The sequence below is a fragment of the Osmia lignaria genome, chromosome 9 (genome assembly GCF_051020975.1).
Source record: "Osmia lignaria lignaria isolate PbOS001 chromosome 9, iyOsmLign1, whole genome shotgun sequence".
Classification (NCBI taxonomy): Eukaryota; Metazoa; Arthropoda; class Insecta; order Hymenoptera; family Megachilidae; genus Osmia; species Osmia lignaria.
Window position 1 is genome coordinate 10,473,818 of NC_135040.1, and position 20,288 is coordinate 10,494,105.

General features: G+C 43.4%; 1 protein-coding gene across 3 annotated transcripts in view; it reads right to left on the reverse strand.

Annotated features, from left to right (window-relative positions):
* The window catches only part of LOC117601202 (uncharacterized), a 196,239-nt gene that overhangs the window by 21,410 nt on the left and 154,541 nt on the right, over window positions 1-20,288 (reverse strand). For 2 of the 3 annotated variants that reach the window (XM_034317688.2, XM_034317697.2), the window contains one exon: window positions 14,630-14,755. The exons of the other annotated variant lie outside the window; for it this stretch is intronic. In XM_034317688.2, coding sequence (XP_034173579.2) covers window positions 14,630-14,755 — 126 coding nt within the window. The remainder of the gene's footprint in view (window positions 1-14,629; window positions 14,756-20,288) is intronic. 3 annotated transcript variants of the gene reach the window in all.

The window sequence follows — 20,288 nt, forward strand, 5'->3', positions numbered from 1 at the left end:
CGAGCCGAAAATTTCGATAGTTAGCCATTGACGTAACTAGCATTTTTATCTAAACTGTCCAGAGAAATTCTTTGCAACGTTTAGCATATAAAAGCAAATTTAGGCAAAGCTTGACGTAGTTTTAACGTTCGGCAAATTAAAATAAATGTATTCGAGGTTGCCGGTATTTCGGGCGCGGCATTATCTGCGAAGCTTCTTAAAACTGTTTGCACAGTGTTATCGTTGAGCACTCGTGTACATAACGAGTCGTTAACACATCATTAATCATCATCGCGTACTTTGGGCACACGTGCAACCCGCCTCCTCTCCGCGTGACACGGAATGCGTTCAGCTTATTGTTTTCCAATGAGCAACACCGCACGGTATCCGAAACAAATGTGAGCATTAATTGCTCCAAAAAATTATCTACATAATTTGTAATCTAACAAAGAATCGGTCAAATTTTCTGTCAGTAAACTTGTCGAATACTGAACACAATTAATTAAAGTAATTAAAAATAGATGAAAAATATCATGCAGAGACAAGTGACGCGACAGCTAAAAGTATTAAGATCTCATTAGGAATTTATAAAGAGAAGATTAAACGACAGAAACGATCCGTTCAATCAATCGATTCGTTTTCACCCACGTGTGTCGAAGCTAATACGCATCCGAGCAAGAGCGTTCGAGCGCGTGGAACAGCACGCTCTCGCACCAGGTAAATTCCTGATCGGGTCGAGGCACTCGCCAACGCAAATACCCGAAGAGTGGCTTTCGCAACAGTCGATCGGTCCGCATCTAAATACCACGTTGCCGTTTCACCGTGCCATTCCAGCCTCGTGTGGGTGCACCTTAAAGAACACTGCACCTCGATCGTTCCATCCGTGACAGTGGGCCGGCGAAGAAGAGGTGGCGGAGGAGGAGGAGAGGTGCATAGAACGATGCATTTTAGCAGGTTGATGCCACGGAGTGATTTACTCGCGCAATAGAATGCACGATGCACCGAGAATTGTAGGAAAAGCAATAACTCGGCGCGTAAACCGATAGGCGTGTTTTAATGCCTCAACTTCTGCTTCTTTCCTTTGTTTCCTGTATGGCGTCCCATAGCGATGAAAATGAACGGTAATGATCGTAAGAGACATACAGTGGGTTTTTTATTCGTATAAATCACTCGTCTATTGGTTTTCATTCTGTACGAATTCTCAGATGCCTTATTTTTGTGAGTGGCGGGAGAGACTTTATGGAAACAACCTAACGGAATGATTGTCTTTGTCGTTAATAACCAGGGTCGCTAATAACCAAGCAGCGTATGAGTCATTAAAGAAATAAAAAAAACATTTGAGAAGAAGGAAAAGAAAATTAGTTACGTAAAATAAATGTTAGTCTTTCATAGAAATTCTGACATACTAAGCCAAGAAAATTCATAGATTACTATTCAGAAAAATAGTCTTACGTATCCAATCGCTTTGTATATCAGTTGAGACGTAACGAACGTTTATCACTACCATGTTTTCCGTATAAAATGAATAAAATTCGCATTACCGTATGCCGCGTGTTCGCAAGTACTGGCGCGTTAGACGACGACAGGAACGAAGAGGAATCGTGGGGACTGAAGAAAACGCACGTCAACGTTAAACTGAACTCACATGGACCCTGGGCACCGAGGCGGATCTGCCGTTGATTCTTCTTCGTCGTAGGAGCCTAGCACGTTCTCTGTCCCTCCTGGTGCACCTGTCGTCCTGTCGCGGTATCAGAGGTAGCTGGGGGCCCTCGTTGAGGGAACGGACCCCTAGCAGCACGCATCCTTCGTCCTCGTCGACGCCCGCCACGGCGCCGTTGCAATTCCGCATTCCATCAGCTTCCGTCTCGTAGCTTGACGTGCACCTCGACAGATCCTCGCTGGACCTCGAGGATGTAATTGTATCCTGGCGATACTTCTTCCTCTCGATCACGAACGACGAGGCCCTGGCCCTTCGCGTCGGATCTAGCTGGCTCTGGTTGCGTTTCGCGATCGACTGTTCGGTCCTGGTCGCGAAATCCTGCGACCTGCTCGTCCTCGAACGGTATCTCGCTATCTGACCGCCATCGATCTTACCGCAAGCTATACTTTTCGTCGGATTTTTAGCAAACACGGAGTCTTTGGTTTCCTTGCGATCCTTTGAACCGCTTTGGACGCGTTTCTCTTTGGTCGTCGAGGTATCTTGGTTCTCAGAAGTTTGACAAGATGATCCGTTGCCAGGCGCGGACACGCTTCTTCGCAAACCGCGCGCTTTTTCGAGCTTCGAAGCGTTCGATGGACGGGTCAGGGTATCTTTATATTCGAAGTTCACCGTAGTTTTGTAACCTTGCTCATCGTGCGTGCTTTTACATTCCACCACTTCCAACAACTTGATCGAAATTTCAAGTTTGTCCTTTTTAACGCGAATCTCGTTCTCCTCGATGATCTTGCCGTTCGGTGTTTCCGGTTCTCGTTCAGGCGAGGGAAACTCAACGCTAGATCGGCATCGTTTCTCGTCCACGCTACGAGAAGACTTCAGGAACTGATCCTTCTTCGATTCCCGACTCTTCTCCTCCGCGAACGACTTCTTGAGAATGTGCGGAGTCTTAAGCACACGTGGGAAACACTTGACGTCCAGCAGGCTAGCGGCGTCGACGTCGTCTTCGTCGACAGGCCGATTCTCCGAGCAGAGTGTCTCGCGTGCTCCGTCAGCGTCGACGCACTGACGGACGGAGATCAGACGGCATCCGCCGTCGTCCCCACTATCTTCCTCGATGATGTACATCCGAAATAACTACGCGACCCGCGTCATCCTCGTTACGAGGGTATTTCACGAACCGGACGCGACGCCGGTTCCTTTCGGTGCTTCTCGATCCGCTCGTGCACATAGATGTATCCAAGAAACCTTTGAACGTTTCATATTCTTCTTTCGATCCTTTCGATACGCTACTTTCGAATAGATCTACCCGCAACTAACGCGATTACTTTTCTTACTAGCACAGTCCAATTATTCGCTTAATCTTTCGGCTAACTATCAATTTCAAACAAACACCGATTCGTTGTCCACTATGCTAGTGTTATACAGTACATTTTCAACACTGTACGTGATTCATAGTTATCCCGGTAAACAATCGCCTTGGAAGATCATCAGCACTGCGAACCGACATTAAACCGATCTCATGCAGCGTAATGATAGCGCATCAACGAAAACACACTTTGCATCCGCTCGCAAGCGGTGTTTGAAATATTTTCTTCTAGATGAACGCTTCGCCCTCTCTGGTGGTTCGCTTCCAAGCGAAATCGATGCCAATGCCTCGCATCGAACGCCGTGTAATCCTGGCCGGCTCGATTTCAGATTACCGGTCAACTAAATTACAATCGCCTTGCGTGGTCGCGTCTCCACCCGCGAAGGTCTCGTTATTTCGGAATCGTCGTCGGTCAAGGATCCCTCTTCGAGATACGCGCGCCGTATCGTCGCGCTCCGATTCGAAAACGATAGCCTTCGCTTCCACGAAAATGCTCGAGAGGATCGACGAGAAGATCTTGGCGCGAAAATTACTAGTGATCGATCGATTTGGAGCTTGCCACGATCGATATTCAACTATTTATTCTTGCATTGCTCGCGATCGAGCTCGTGAAACGGTAACGGACCGCGAAATGAACCGAGTGGATGTAGCGTCAGCGATCGATATCCATCAACGGATCGAAGATCATCGTTTTACGGTAGGTCGGAGTCGCGCGAGTCGGAAAAAGAGACGCAGAGGCGTCGAGCGCCGGTGGCCTACTGCTGCGGCTCTCCTAATCCACACGGCCACACGGCACACACGGTAGAGCACGTATGCAACATGCACGCACACTCACTTGGGAGGAACACGAACGATCTAGGGGCACACGCGCGATTCCATTCGATTCGAGCCGCGGCTCTACTCGACTCTACTCTCGACACTCGCCTCTAAACTCTCACCGCCGCTATACGGATCTCTATGCCAAGCAAGCCGATCCGATCCGTTCCGTTCCGTCCCGTTCCTTTCTCTGTCTGCTTCGCGCAGCCCTGTCCCGAACACGTACGCGCGTACGCGTCCTCCAATCAGCGCGCGATCCGCCACTTTGCAGCCTGGAATGCCTTTTCCTTTCGGAAACCCGCTCGAACCGGTCGCCCTCGCCTCTGTAACGCGCGCTCACGCGATCGCTTGCTGTTATTGCCGATTGATAGACTCGGCATGCTTGTATCGCCGCGTGGGAGTGCCCCTATGAAACTACGCGGGGGTGGAGAGCGTGAAACAACCCTTCGATTATGGTACGGACAGTTTCTGTTTAGTTTGACACGATACGTCGAACCGGCGGAATTTCAGGTTCATGGATGCCTGAAATTAAGCTCGATAATCGTGTCTCGCGGGGAAAACGCTCATGAATATCCGGGATACGAGGGTTCACGTGTTCGCTACATTTAATTTGCTACATTTATGTAATTACAAAAGCAAAAAAGCCACTCCCTTAAAAATTATCTCCATCTACGTACATATTCAATAAGTCCTAATTTTGTGAGGCGAACGGCTTTTGTATGCAAATAAGGGTAGAATTTTGTCGCTAAGCAGAAAACATTAAAAATAGAAGAAACCTTCCAGACAAGTAAAGAATGCAGACTCACGTTGATTGTTTCATCACGCAATCGCATTTATTTTTTGAATACCTCGCGTCATCGTACGTCTGCAGAATCCTTGTCATCGTTTTGACATAGTGCGCGTGTTTTGCATAAGAGTACCGTTTCATTTTTTTATACTCATACCTTTGTTTGTTACCTCGGTACGGTTTCGCATTTCCTAAGAATGTTTAAAAACGAATAATATTTTTAGAGCAAGATAAATCTCTCCGACGTTTCGTCATTCCACTACGTTTTACATCCGCGAATCTAATATTATGGAACAATTGCACTGCCTTCACACGTTTCGAGGATACTTGTAGATTAGGCTTAAAATAAAATTGCACAAATTGTACGTAAAAACTTCATCCCTTAAAAAGTTCCGAATACTTTTATTTCACCCTAACGAACATTCGTTCCGCGCAAACCCTAGAGCAGAGTGCCATATGGCCATGATCGATTGTCAGACTCGACAAACGAGAAGAATGAAAAAACACGGACCACGAAAGTGTCCCGCATGGCTCGCTTTTGCGCAAGGAACTCCGATAAAAGGCTGGCGGACAACGTTTTCCATTATACCATTTCTCGAATCGCATCCGGTGTAAAATTTCACTCGTACCCGCTGCTATTGGCCATCCTTATCGAACCATTCATAATCACTGCTTTCATCCACCTTTTCCTATTTCGCTTCGCAACATTCTTTTCATCGTTTCGAACACAGTTCACAATTCAATTATTGTTTTAATTCATCGCTGAACGGTCGAAAAATTTGATGATACACCAAAGGTTTCCACTGTCAGTGTCAGCATTCAGCGAGAAGGGTTTCGAACTTATTCGACAAATATTTCAAAGCTCGTCCTTCGCGAAGAGAAAAATAATTCGCAAAGTCTGCTCGAACGCGACTCGGCCGTTTTCATTTACACTGGCTCGGAGAAGGAACAAGGGAAGAGGGATTTTTGAAAAGACCGCTTCTATTTATTCGAGCCAATCTCGCACGTGGCCCTATCGTGGATTCATTCACGCACGTGCGCACTGGATTCCATTAATTGCTGGCCGCTGCGTCGACACGTGATACCGCGACGCTACCGGTGCCATTCATTATCGGTCGTGCAAATAAATTCGAACGATAACGAGACCGTGAGAAATCGCACCATAACGGAAGGCTGATATTCTTTTTAAATAATTGCAGGGTAAGATACCCTTAACAACAAAGAATGGTAGAAGGAAAGAATTTTCACTTTTTCTCAATGAAATAAGATGATGAACATCTTAGAATTAAAATTTTTACAGTGTCCATGTACGATTGATCGCTGATAATAATGAACGCACAACAGAGTCACTTTCCCAGAGTGAAACAGGTAGAAAACACACGCGACTCGATCGTGGTCACAACGCATTTATCAGTTGAATCCTCTCGGTGAAGGCGTGTTATTAAGAATCAACGTGGATTCTTACGGTGGTTTCACTATAAATTACTCGTACGACGACGATCAACCGGTACGATCGCGCTTTTCCCAGTAAGCCGGCGAAGAATCGATGGAAAAAGCGCAGCATCGCGCTTATGATTAAGCGGCTCGGTCATCGGGGATGCAATTAGCAGCGGACAGATCACCGTTAGGCGTTTTCCACCGTGGGTACTGGCTGACCCTGGCCGGATAATTTATGTATCATTTAAAAAAAAAAGAAAACGATCAAAGCATTGCAAGGTGGAGAGACAAACTGGTGATGACCTTGGTTCGATCATGGGAGTGACACGATTCCATACGGACAAGAAATCTCTTGGTATTCCAAAGACGAAGAATTGCTGATCATGGAATTGGTCACGCCATAACAGCAGGACGATCGTATAATTTCTAATTTATGCGAATGGAAGAATCAACAAAGTTGAAATTATCTATTATTATAAGTGGAATCGAATTTCTTTCTATTGCAAATAAGGAGAAAACGATTATGTACTTAGAAATTTGTCGATCATCGTCTTCAACAGCTGCTGAAGCTTCATCTGCGAGCATACTTCAGTGGAATCGTAATCGATCTTTAGAATGCATAGCTATGCAGCTCGATTTCGCGCATAAAGTAGCTCGAGTGTCTCGGGTACTCGAGGGAAAGGAAAATCGAATGGACGAGTCCTTGCGATCATGCTCGATGTCAAAGTTGGAACGAGTATACACGCCACGAGCTCTTATTTTCGATGATAATATCGTCGTTCGCTTTATACGAATTGCACACGCGAGATTCGATCAGAAATAGGTAGAACGGATTAAAATGCATCGTAAACAATTGTATGTAAGCCTGGACTAGGCTTCAGGAACGTCAGCATAGGGATGGGAAGACAATCCATGGTGTGTTCTTGTTGCGTTCGATTGTAATCGGAAAAATGGTCGCGAAGGTTGGTGACAATGCAAGGAAACATCGTCGATCGTCCTTTCCGTTGAATCGGCGAACGGACACTCCTTAATCGGCTAACGAGATGCTTAAGTATGAAGCGGTCGCGACGCTCAGCCCGGATTACAAGCCACTTTCATCGCAACTATGCTATTGTGCGTATATACGCGAACATTACATATTCGTTACGCGGATCTCGCGTTACTCTTTCAAGCTAACGAACCCAGGCCCTGGTTCGCTGGACTTGTTCGTCGTGGCCTTGCTCGTGTCCAAAAATGGGCTCCCGAATTGCAAGCTTCGCGACGTGCATTCTTGATGCAACAACACGTGTCTTTCGACAAAGTAGATCTTTTTGCGAGTATTATAGTCACGTTCACTTTTACCCGAAACTTCATTCGTATTCGAAGGAAAAAAATGGCACACAGTCGTTCGCTAAACGTCCACGTGTTTGTTATTCGTTGGTTAACTCGACGAAGGCCGCCGCGACGTTTGCTTCGCTTTTATTCCCAATTGTGACGCAAAGCTGTCGGAAGGAGCGCAGAAATTTGGCATACAATGGGACAAAGAGCGTGAACGTTCACTCACGAATGAGAAAATCGACGAGGAACAGGCGTTCTCCGTGTGCCGATATTCGTGCCACTGGGTTACTACACTTTCGAGTTCAACTAAATCGGCCACGTAGCCAAGTGCTCTCGGAAATTAACAGCTTTCGTAAAAGGACGAAAGCAACGAAAATCGACTACCCATTTGAATCTCACTCCGGTTCGACTCGCGAGAGCCGTTTGCTTCCCGTTTCGCGGCTTCTGTTCCACGCTTTTTACTCGCCAGATCGGTGGCTAATTAATTACATCCTGAAACGATCGTTCACTCGACTGTGTAATAATGAGCGTTTACCGGTGATCCAGATTGAATGGAGGTGTACCGCGACTCGTTAGAAAATCGTTTTACCGAATTGGGCGGCGAATAGGAAATATCATTTTACCTTCTCCTCCCTTTAGAAAATTGACCCTTTGGTGGTACTAACTTTTAACAATCAATATTTCTTCTCTACGATACTGATAATACATAGTAAATGATTTTAGGCGAAATGGTTAAGAATGAAAGATGTTTCGTCGTAAGGTCAGCCCGTATGTTCTAGTTATTGAAAATACATAGATAATTATTTAAAACAGAAGCGAAACGAGAACTCGTTCGAGGGATAGAGGTTTAACGAACTGGCAGTAGATAGTGCATAGAAGTATGTCGATAAATTAAGGCCAATTATTTGACTCCGCACTGAACCGAATCGATCGTTTTCGTTCGTTGCTCTCCTGTTTGATTAGTTTCTCTTTCAAAACTGTAAAGATTTTACAAAAGTATCTCCGGTTAATGGTAGCCATAATTCATTCCATTCTAAGATACTTGCATGCAGAATCGTAATAAGAAGATTGATGTATAGAAACTTTTCATATAATCGCGCGCGAAACGTTCGAATATGGCTATTTTGGGCCAGCAAAAGGGACACGTTTTCGGCGATGACATCTCGTAGAGAAATATTAAGGTACAGTTACGTTTTCCACTCATTTCTACGCGGTACAGGTAGACACCGCGTAATGGCGTATGAGCCACCGGGTCAGTCTCGTTCATTTTTCATGAAGAGCACGTAGTACATAACTCGAGGCTGCCGCGACGGGCGTCGATGATTGTCAAACGAACCATCGATCGGTTTAACTTGTACCGTAAGTTGACCATCGAATCACTCGGCGCAACGAACAGGAACCGTTTTGCTTTTTAACACTTTAAGAAGAATTATAATTAGAATCAAAGGAATTTACGATACCGGTAGATGTTGATTTCTCGCGGAATCAGTTGGACAAAGCAAAGTTGAACCAGCGTCGGGGCGACGCAGATCTCTTATCAGCGTCTGGAATCGCGAATAATTTCACCTCTCGATATTTCATCGACTTATTTACATTGCACGAGTGGACAGTTAATGTCAGCCCCCGTTTCGCCGATTTGCATGCGAGATTACAGGTAAACGCGCGCGATAGGGGCAAAGAGAATGGTCATACCGGGAATACCTTGAACAACGAGGAAAACTTTAAGGGAAAAAGGAAAATGAAAAATACTTGAAGCTGCGAAATTTAATGACGTCGAGCAAACCGAACGTCATCCAACATTCGCATTATTGTTCTGAAAAGAACGTGGGATATTGTTTACGAGCCGTGGTTCCCCGACAAATTGCAAAACGTTTTTCTTCGGAAGTTCGCGTAGCCTCCGTGCAATGATTGAAAGAACAAGAAGACAATGTTACTCGAGTATTACGTCTTCCCGTTGAATATATTGCATTATGCAATCAGAGCTTTTGCGAGTAGTCCGACTGGCGTCTCGAAGAGGAAACCGTAAAACGGCACGCCTTGTTCGCGTAAATGTAACGGGTCACGGTGAGCTTACTACGTAAGGAACTGAGAAGACCTTGGAATACCTTGTGCGTGGATTTCTTCTCTCATATCTAACACTTGATCCGATGGGAATTCTCGTATTTAGGTTAAACGCGTTGTCAGTAAATGGTTTTCACGGGAACCTGTTATCTCGTTTAATTCTCTCGATGACACGATAATACTGAAATAGAAGATAAACGAATTGCATGCTACAAAACAGTACAACTTCGATCGCGTTGCTCCTATCAAATATGCCATCATCGAACTGCTAACACAATTAAATAATTTATAGTTGAATTATGCGGTCAAGTATGTCGTAACCATTTCTAATTTTATATGTAAGAACGTTCCTCATAAAACGCATCATTGTTTCTCGTTTGCATTATTCATAGATCACGATTTCATACAATAAGCGATTCAGAGCGTAACGCGTGAAAACAAATTTTCCAATTTTTATATTGTCTTAATTGTACATCTTTATGAACATCATCTTCGGTATCAAGATGAAACTATCTATTATAATGATGCTAATCATAGGATCACTTTAAGCGAATTTATTGAATTGATATGAATTACTTTCGTAGCAGCCTCATTGAATTTTTGATAGCATTTTATTATTCAAAGATTTCAGTTATTTAATACTTAGTTATCTACCGATTTCTACGTTTCTCGTGTTTTATACTGAAACCGATGTTGGTAGATTCTTGATCTGTGAAACGAAGTGTAACGTGCATCGGTCTAATTAGATATCCAAACAGCAAATTTCACGTTTTCACTTTCAGCGCAGTGTACCAAGCCATTTCAAATAAGTTACTTCAATTAAGACTTATGTACTCTTATATTATTGCAAATGCTGTCAACACTTCGATGTTAACATTCGTATCAAGTGTACACACAAATAATTCATCACCTGGTTCCGCACAATTTAATCGAAACCGACACGATAATATCTCACGCAATTCTCTCGTTAACGGAAGAGTTTCCTTAGAAGAGAAACAGGAAGAACATCGAACAGGCGTTCCACCTTTCGACTAGCAGACACCAGGTAGCATCGTTCTACTTTGACCGTCGATTAACCCACATATCCCGTCGTTTTATTTTTCGTGTTACACCTACGCGTCTGATCAGCTATGCGTAACGCGTAACTCCGTCCCTGTCGGTCGTATGCAGGTGAACGGTGCATCGAGTGCATGCTTGCAGTTGCATTAAAGGCTCGATGCATCTCGTGCACGAGTTAGATCGCGTGGAATCTCGTTCCAGAAGTCAGAGAACATCGAAACGAATGCACGCAATCCTCTACGATTTAACATCTTCATACCGAGAATAAAAATGAATAAAAGTCTATAACCTATGTGTCTGAAAATTAAAAAGAGAAAATGAGAAAATTGTGAACGACAGATGTTGTATTTTCGTTTCAAGAGGGAACGATTCTATCGAGTTTGAGGTGGGCGTTGTAAGAGGAACGAAGCGATTAAGCTTTTTCGCGCGAACAGCCACGAGGACGATCTTCCGAAGGGTAGACGCGTAGCTAATAAAATTCGAAGGGTGGACGGAAAGTCTGCTCCCTAATTTCACGAGTGGAGCCACGCTCTCGGATAAGGCGGCCAATTGAATTCGTCGGTGATCACCCATCGACAGTGAGCGGAATATACTTTGCAATTTGAATGCAGAGTGAGCTCTACCGATCCTTTCAGTCGAATGGAAGCATGGAAGCATTAAATATGATATATATTAGTGGAAAGTGGGTGCTGCAGAGGTTGATTTGAAAATGAAATTACTATGATTCAATCATGATTTCATTTGTAAAGTGTGGAACGTTCGTTTCAAGGAAAATTTTATAATTTTCCAAGTGTTGGGCGGCGGATTAACACCAGGGCTAACGAGCATGACCGCCTTGTGCCGATTCGGCATGTTGCAATCGATATTTCGAAACGATTTCCCGATCGCGATTCGCGACACGCGTCCATCATCCACTCTCGGCCGGATACGATTGCGCCTTGTTCCGCGCGAAGATACGTAGCTGGAAAGTCGGGTCTACCCAGCTGATGGTCAAATAGAGAGTCTTAAAGATCGTTATCTCGTCGTTGCTTAGTTTTTGTTTCAATTTAATTAATAAGAATCCTCTGGAAGAAGCATCGAACGCGTGACTGAAATCGCAATCGCTTCTGGTATTAGATTCTTTTCATGGTGTTAATCGACGTCAATTTTTAGTTGTCAACTCTTTTTACCAAAAAGAGAAAAGAAATACCGTTCGGAACCTTAATAACGATCGAACGTGTACAGAATGTAGTCCTATTACGCTTTATTCCCCAACAAACCAAGTCATCGAATGACAAAAATGGCGAACGACATAATCGACCGGTTCCCACCGGTCTTCGAACGACTCGCCAAAAAGCATCGAAATACCGAAGATCTTTTGCCGTTAACGAGAAAAACGTTGGTCACTTTCAATCATCGTGGAATTACACGGAATATTCGTGAATTTCACGCGATTATCCTTGAGGACGTGCGTCGTTTTCGTTGGACAAGCCAGTTTATCCTTCTAGCAACCGAGGCCGTGATTTCACGAGCATTAAAACGCTGCTGAGATGTCTCATTTCTTATTCCGAACACGTTCGAGTCACCCGTTCCTGTAATTGGGTTACGAGAACGTCGTCCACGAAAACGCGCCACCTAGATGTTGTCTTTGTCATCGGTGCGGCTTCCGGTACGAGACATCAGTTTGTACTTCGAGGAAACTACGCCGACCTTCCGGATGATGATTACGTATCTAGTGAAACGTAAGGTCTTTGTCTGTTGCGAGACTTTGTCGTGAAAAAGGGAAACACCGGGACCGAGTGTCCGCCACTTAACGCTTCTTGTTCTCTTTCACCGGTGGAATCCTGGTGAAATTTGCGCTCGCGGAAAGCGAGAGCAGCTTGTAAATGTCGGGAAGCCAGGAATGTTGGATTCGACGTGAAAGAAGCAAAAATGCGGTTTGTTACGAGAACTTATATCGGTCTTTCCATTTCCGAAATTTTCAACTATCTCCTTCGGATATTATTTTTCGTAAGCTCTCACGCGAGGAACGAACCCGTTGCACGGCTTTAACAGGTTAAAATACGTTCAACATATTAATGTCAGCAGGTGTAAGTAGATGCATCTGGATCAACAGGGGTGTCAAGGATCGCGAACAAATTTTATTTTCATCCGAGTGAACCGGTCCGTTCCACCGGTACCTTCATCCTCGAATTAATTTACGATCGTTTCAAACGATACGCTGTTTAACCGAACCTTTTCGCAATTAACCGGATGCTCCAAATATCGAGCTGCCGGAGCTTCGATCGCTTAATAATAAATCGTCGGGACGTCCCAGTTCCGTTCGATCGACCTAAATAATCGCTTTTCTCGATCATCGTTGACAATTATGACAGGACATGTGGGAAGAGGGACGATCAGGGTCATTGGAACGTTGCATCCAAAAAAAAGAACGTCTACGTATTTTTGGATAATGATCTGACAATTTGTACTCATGCCATCGATGGATATGCTAATGATTTTGTTACTTTTATTATTATTATATAAAGAAATTTAAGCGAATTAAATGAAGAATTGAGAAATTCGAGAGGGACACGTCTGATTCATTTGATCAATTACGAAAACACCAGCGTACAACGTTTTTCGATGTTCAAACGATCGAGTACTCTACAAGTATTAATTAAACGACAATTAATTACACGGAGAAAGTTGGACGATACATGTATAAAAAATTAAAGAAACTCGTGGGACAGATTTGATCAGGTATGGTGTAATGAATTAAAGTCCGACGCCTACGATAAAAACCTATCGACAAATTTGGCGATCCTCGATCACGCGTAGGTGAAGTTTCAAACACAAAGGCGAGACCTACTTACGAAGATTAAAAATAAAACGGGACTATGAGGCGTGACTCGATGATCCGTCATTCGCTTACGGTCATCTATCCTGTGTTCTACAATGAGAATTTAATTTGATAGAAAATTAAGGGTTGGTGAAGTTAAAATTAAAACACACTGTAATAAGAAGTGGTTGATAACGTAATTAATCTTTCTATTTTCAATTTGTGATTTAATTATAGGGTGATATTGCGTGTCTAAGTACTTGGTCCGCAAGTTGTAAGTAATGTGTTAACACGTAAACGATAGAAAACCGGAATATCCTAATAAAGAATTTCGCCACTTTCAAGCGAACTCGAGGAAACAACATTCCTGGTACCGATACCGCGTAGAAACATTAACCGATAAACGTTTCGCAGATAAGTACCGAGTCGCTCGAGTATGTCATTTTTACGGGTTTCTGCTTAATTGCGATTCAAGGTTCCCTGTTAGTTTTGCGATCGGTTATCGAGAAAATGGGAAACGCAGAAAGCGGAGGTCAGGCTGTCGCATTGGTCTCCGTTATCGGAACGGAAGGCATTGTCGACAGACACGGAGTTGCACGATCGATTGATAAGACGAGACAGTGGTATCCACTCAAAGTTCCGGCAACCAGGAAAACGATAATCGACTTCTCCATAAATAAGTTTCTAATTGCGAAAGTTGCCGAGGAGATTCGCACCTTCGAAATTAATCCACGATCAGGTATACCCATTAGACGGGACTCGCGATTGTTAAATAGTCGCTTCTAGTCACGGTAGAAAAATAATTACTGCCATTAGGGAAAGTCGTTAAGTTTCCAAACTATTTCAATTTCCGCGGCACCATTCAATCGGTAACGTAGAGTGTTGTTTGAAGCGGCCGACTCCAGACGGCACCACAAGGACTAGCAGATCGACTTACCGATTCTTTATGATCGCGATCTAGACGGAATACTTGTCGGTAAAACAGTAAGGATCTATAGATCATCGAATAAATCGATTCAATACAGGCGATCTTACAATAGATAAATATAGATCCCATTAACGTCTGTGTTACACGTTTTCTAATTATAGAAAATACGAAAGTCATCGTTAAGTTTGCGAAATTAGCTAGGGTCGTTCGATCTTCAGAAAGGAACCTTTTAATATTTTTCGGCCATTCGTAGCCGACTCTCGACGGAATTTCTTCCGTATCGAAGCGTAACGAAAGACTCGATGAGACGTGAAAAAAGTGAAACCTCGGGACATATATGGACCGATTCTTCGGTCGTTGCTTTCAATTCCATTAGCAAGGATGTTCGTGACTCTAAGACTCGAAGTAAAACGGGTACTCACCATCGACGTGAAATAGAACTTTTCGAAATCCCTTTCGTGAAGTCGAGCCGCTGTTAAATTCGTCGCCGAGTGTTGAGCGTGCTTCGACAGTATATCCTCGCCTTTTTTGCACAACCAGGATAATACCTGCAATGCAATACGACAATCGTTAGCTAATGAAAGTTTTTAATATTCAGCGATAATTTTAGCAATTTCGATTTTCTATCGACGAGGTTTGTCTGGAATCTAATCGTAATTGTATCTAGGCACGTTTATAAAAAGTTTCGAGTTGCAGTTTATCGAAGTTTCACCGTGTATGCACAAAGATTGCACGTTTTAATGCGCGATTATAGAGATTAACGCGACAGGACAGTGAGTAATTAGGGTCTGGCTTGATTCGTTAAATAATTAAGAACATATCGCAGCTGTTCCACGCTCGACCGCGTACCGTCTGGTTATTTATGAACGTCGTGGTAGTCCACGAGTGAAACGTTTCGAACATACAACACTCTATTTCATTTCACGTGTACTTACTCCTGCGTTCCCGCGATAAACACACATCTCGTATCAAATTCGAGTAATTTATTTACCGACAAGGTGAAAGGATGTTTCTCGTTTTATCGCTTTCGTTTTATTACCCATAGTTTATGTTAATGTCGGGTCCTCTTACGTAACGAGGAACGTATTTAAAAAAAAAAAAGAAAAAAAGAAAACATGATAAACTCTCGTAAAGAATTTCTAGAATTCTTTTGTACAAATGTCGCGAGTTTCTGCCGTGAAAAATTAGATCAGTTCGTTCATCCATCCAATATTCGTTTTCCCGCCGCGATTCGCAACAGCTCTGTCGGTCGGATAATTAGATCGCTGGTATATACAGGCGTGACACGCGTGATTAATGATTGCGTCGCTGGCAACGAGCGAAAAATACGCGAGAATAATTAACGGGAGCAGGCTGCGGAGAGGACGTTCGTCCTCTTCGTGGTCCTGGACGTCGCGATTCATCGAACGAACTCGAATCAAAGAGAAGACGAGGGGGGAGGAGTTTTTCGGGTCACTGGGCCGCGTGTTAGGTGAACGAGGCTCGAACAGAGGCGTGGATGCGGGATTAATCCGGCGAGATTTGGCAGGTCGTTTGAAAAAGTGTGCCGGTAATTGCACGCGTCTGCTTGCTCGATGCTGGAACGTTATTAAAAGAGACGGATTGGCGAGCAGCGGGAACGATCGAGCAAGTAGAAAGTGTAACAAATGAGAACATTAGCAACCGTTGGAAGGTTCAAATTCTGCTCGCCAATCTGACACTTCGAAACGATGCGTTTTCACGTTCCCATTACGAAACTTTTGCAAATAATCACACCTTATGATGATCGCGTTAATGTAATGAGAGCTTTAATTATACGGAATCGTGTCGAACTCGGAGTCCAAGAGAAAGAAAAAATTGAGATATTCCTGTCGTGAGTTGCGTGTAAGCGAGTTTTAATTAGAAGTTCTAGTTAAATGTATGTACTTTCATACGCTACAGCCATCATTTCAAAGTTATAAAGAAGGAGATTAATACAAATCAACCCTTGACTTGTAATTTTCGCTCAATATCAAAGTAAATCTCTTATGAAATAGCCAAAGTTACTCCTCGAGAACATCACGGGCTGATTTTACGAGCATTTGGGAGACACTTTTGCTCCAGATAATACCCTGGTTGTTGCCTTTTCCCTGGGCCAACGTAGACCCCTTCTTCCTCGTAACGATGCACCTTCCCCGAAACGCGAGCGTTTTACGATGCCGCCTCGTTTGGCTTTCGGGACGAGGCTCGTTTTATCGTCCCACATTCGTCGGACGAGATGAAAAGGACAACGAACCTGGGAGACCCAAATTTTCGATAATGTTCACGGGGTGCTATTCCCTTCGCCTCTTTCTCGACCCTCGTTCAGGGTGGCTGCTTCGTAGGCACACATTTCAGAGATGCGACAATAGTTTTATGGGCCGACAGAATTTCTGCCAGGGGGATGATTAGAGTGGTATGGTTTTATGGCAGCTGTCTAAGCGCGGTGAATTTTTAATGTAAATCTTTGAATTTTATTTATGAAAAATAATGAATGGGTCATGTGCGTGGGATATGTCGTCGAGGGTTGCGTAATTAAAAGAAACAGGCATGTCAGGTTGTTTCTTACATGTCATTCGATGGACAAAGGAACGCGAGCCTATTCATCGTGGGGGTTGATTATAAGTTTCCTTTATCTGTGATTATTCGAACGTACAATAGAAATGCTAAAAATACTCTTTCATTATGTCACATTATTCCTACAAATTACAATAGAACTGGTATCAACGAATCGCTTTTACATCGATTCTAAAAGATGACTAAAACTTCTGTATACCTGCAATACGTTACGTAAAGGTGTATTTACAAGCAAGACGCGGATCAATAACTGAACAGTACTCGTACTTGGATCAATAACGTGAGATCGGTCACCCACGCGGGAATCCGTGATTCCCTCTCGCTGAAAGTTCTCGGAATTCTCGCATCAATGACCGTGTCATTCGATTTATCGTCCTGTTATACTAGTACAGCATTGCTTTGATTTACATCGCGAGGGAGTGATGTTGTATACAGTGCAACAAACTTTATAGTACAGTCAAGTTTGCTTCCTGGTGCTGCTTCGAACGTGACAACTTATTATTCGATTACAAAGGATTCAGGCGATGAATATTCAGGAAATGACGAGGAAAGTCACAGGGATCCGTGTGTTGAAAGAAATGCAAAACAGTGGGAGTTTCTCGAAGGATAAATAATTCCAATCGATTATGCATGGACACCTAAAAGTATCGATGAATGATATTCGATCGGTTCTCAATGAGGGGCGTTCGTTGAGTAACTCGTATCGCAATTGAACTATAGAATAACTTTAATAAGAAATTCTAATCGAAACGATTGATATAATTGTAGCAAATGTTTTCGAAGAATATACAGTCATCTCGATTACACAACGAACATGAGGTCAGCCTGTAATTACGTCCAAATATACGAATACTCTTCTTCCAACAATTCCACAAGATCTCGCTCTTAAAAATGAGTTGCATAACGTTTAAACAAGAGGAACGAAAGAAGTCGGTCGTACTTTCTTGCGAAGAATCGATGCAACGAGCATCACGAGAAAGAGAAACGGCGATGACTACCAGCCATCAATCTTTAAAAACAAGCGCTCGTTGCGTTTCGAACAATCAGTCAACCCTTTAACGGACTGTAAAATAGTGCTGCTCTTCGTCGATGGAAAGAAACAGACTATCCCGAAAATCGGCGCCGATGAAAGATTCGGTTAAGTATGCCGTAGCCGCAATCAACGTCTCAATGAGTAATCGCACCCCCTACGGGCACCCTTTCGCTCATTCTTGTACTCGTTGAAGAAACATAAGAGTACCAAGAGTCGATGTTTCAAATCGGCAATTTGAACGAAAGCAATTTTTCGTGGCGCAAACACGATTGAATAGAATAGCAAATATTACCCGACGATTTCATAAATTATGCAAGCAGTATGGTATGTTCGACGAACGACACTGTGGCCTCATAAATTATACGCGATCAATGTGCCAGACGGATTTTTATCAAACAATGGCACGCGGCCGGTGATTTGAATGCCGCGTTAGGCGAGCACAACGCGATAGTATAATAATGAATTAGGTCGATTGATAATGATCGAACGATTCGTGTATCCGCAAACTTACGATCATAACAAGAGACAGTAACCCGCCCTGTATGTTAGATCATTTCTACGAATTCATCCGGAAGAAATGTCATACCGTGAACACTTTCTACGACGTTTCTCCAGGAATTGAATCGCAAAGGCTTGATATTATATTTTTCTATATATTTTTAGTATAAAAAACAGCTAATAGCGAACGTGTTAGTTAAGCGAGGGAAAGATAAAATGAAAGCATAATGAATGTGGTATAATATAGATATAATATTTGGATCTAGTTTGAAAAATTACCCACGAACCTTCAATTTCACACGGCACACAAAAGTGTCGGTGTTAATAATCCGTGATATTGAATTGCAAATGATTGGTCGCGATTTCAGGGAAAGAGGAGAAGCGGTGGATCGCGTAGAAGCGCGTCAGGTAATGAGGATACAATTTACTTCTAATAAGAAGATACGCGTCATATTTTACGAGCAAACTGCTCGCATCCACGCCATGTACGGAGTTGTGTTGCGTAAAAGCCGTCGCAACCGCCGCACGGTTTCCCATTAACAGGCGCGAATGTCTTAACGAGAGGGACCGCGAGCGTGCGAGCAAGCGAGAAACGTAATCCTTTGGATATCGTCTCCTCCCCGACCTGGACAGCACAATGAAATCCTCTGTATAAAATACCGTATCCTGGCCGGGGTCGTTTTATGCTCGCGAGTCGGCCGTGAAACGATCGCGGCGCGGTGTACACGCACGGTAGGCGTTCACCCGATTGTAAATCGTCTCGTAAAATTAACGAGACTCCGTCGATTCTGGCCCATCGATACAACACCAAAGTCTTTCTCCCTTCTGCCAAACGTTAGAGGAGATCGTTACGAAAGGTTCAAGGTGGAAGCGATAAGTATGGTCATACGATGATTGATCTTTATGCCGCTCGAAAGCGTGGCTGGATCGTAACGTGGAAACTCGCTTGAATTATGTCGGCTGTTTTTAAAAATGATTTACAGCACAGCTTTTTAGCTTAGTATAAGTATCATCACCGTGCGTGTAAATTAAGAAAGTAATAGAACACGGTGATTTACATAAGGAAAAAATGGCAAGGAACGAATTGTCGGGAATTGGCAGCGAATCAATTTGATCGCCACACTTGTATCGAACCGTGTCTATTTCAATCGTAATCGCGTTCTCTCCTCTAATGATAGTGAACGCTGACCCGTGTGTGTATAGCGTGTGTGTCGCCGTGGGGTTTTAGTAATTAGGAATCTGACACTTCTCTACCGCCCTCCCCCAGGGGTCGGTAGAGGGTCTTATGCAAGATTTTCTCAAGTTAAAAAAAACAAAATAATATTTACAACCACTGATTCGAACAAAGGTAGCTGGCTGCGGCACCGTTATCAACCGTTCGGCGTAGAGCGAAGTGAAACATCATCATTCTTATACCGACCGCCAAGGGGTGCAGATCTACCTGCTAAACATGCGTATACCCTTATTTTATTTTCTGCGTTCATTTAATTTGCTGTATTTATCTTCTTAGCTTATTGAATAAACTCATTAGGAGTTTGTTGATCAAACTTGTTGATTTTAGTACTCTCGTGTGCATCCTTTACATCCCTGATTCCTTTACATCTCTGCATCCCTTGTAAACCTGCATTACTTACATCCCAGCATTCCTTACATCACTGCATCCTTTACGTCCCTGCTTTCTTTATATCTTTGCAACCTTTAAACCTTTATCATCCTTATACCCCTGCATTCCTTATATCTCATCATCCATTACATTCCTGCTTTCTTCATATCCCAGCATCCCTAACAGCTCTGCATTCTCCACATCCCTGCTTTCTTAATACAAGTTTGTGAAACAATTATAATAATATTATAATATTATAAAGGGGTGAAAATTGGATCTCTTCATATGCCAGTGTGAGGTGCGGTAAAAGAGGGACTGGTAAAACAGGCACGATTATCATACTGGCTGTGCTCTCTGCATGCAGATCTAATCT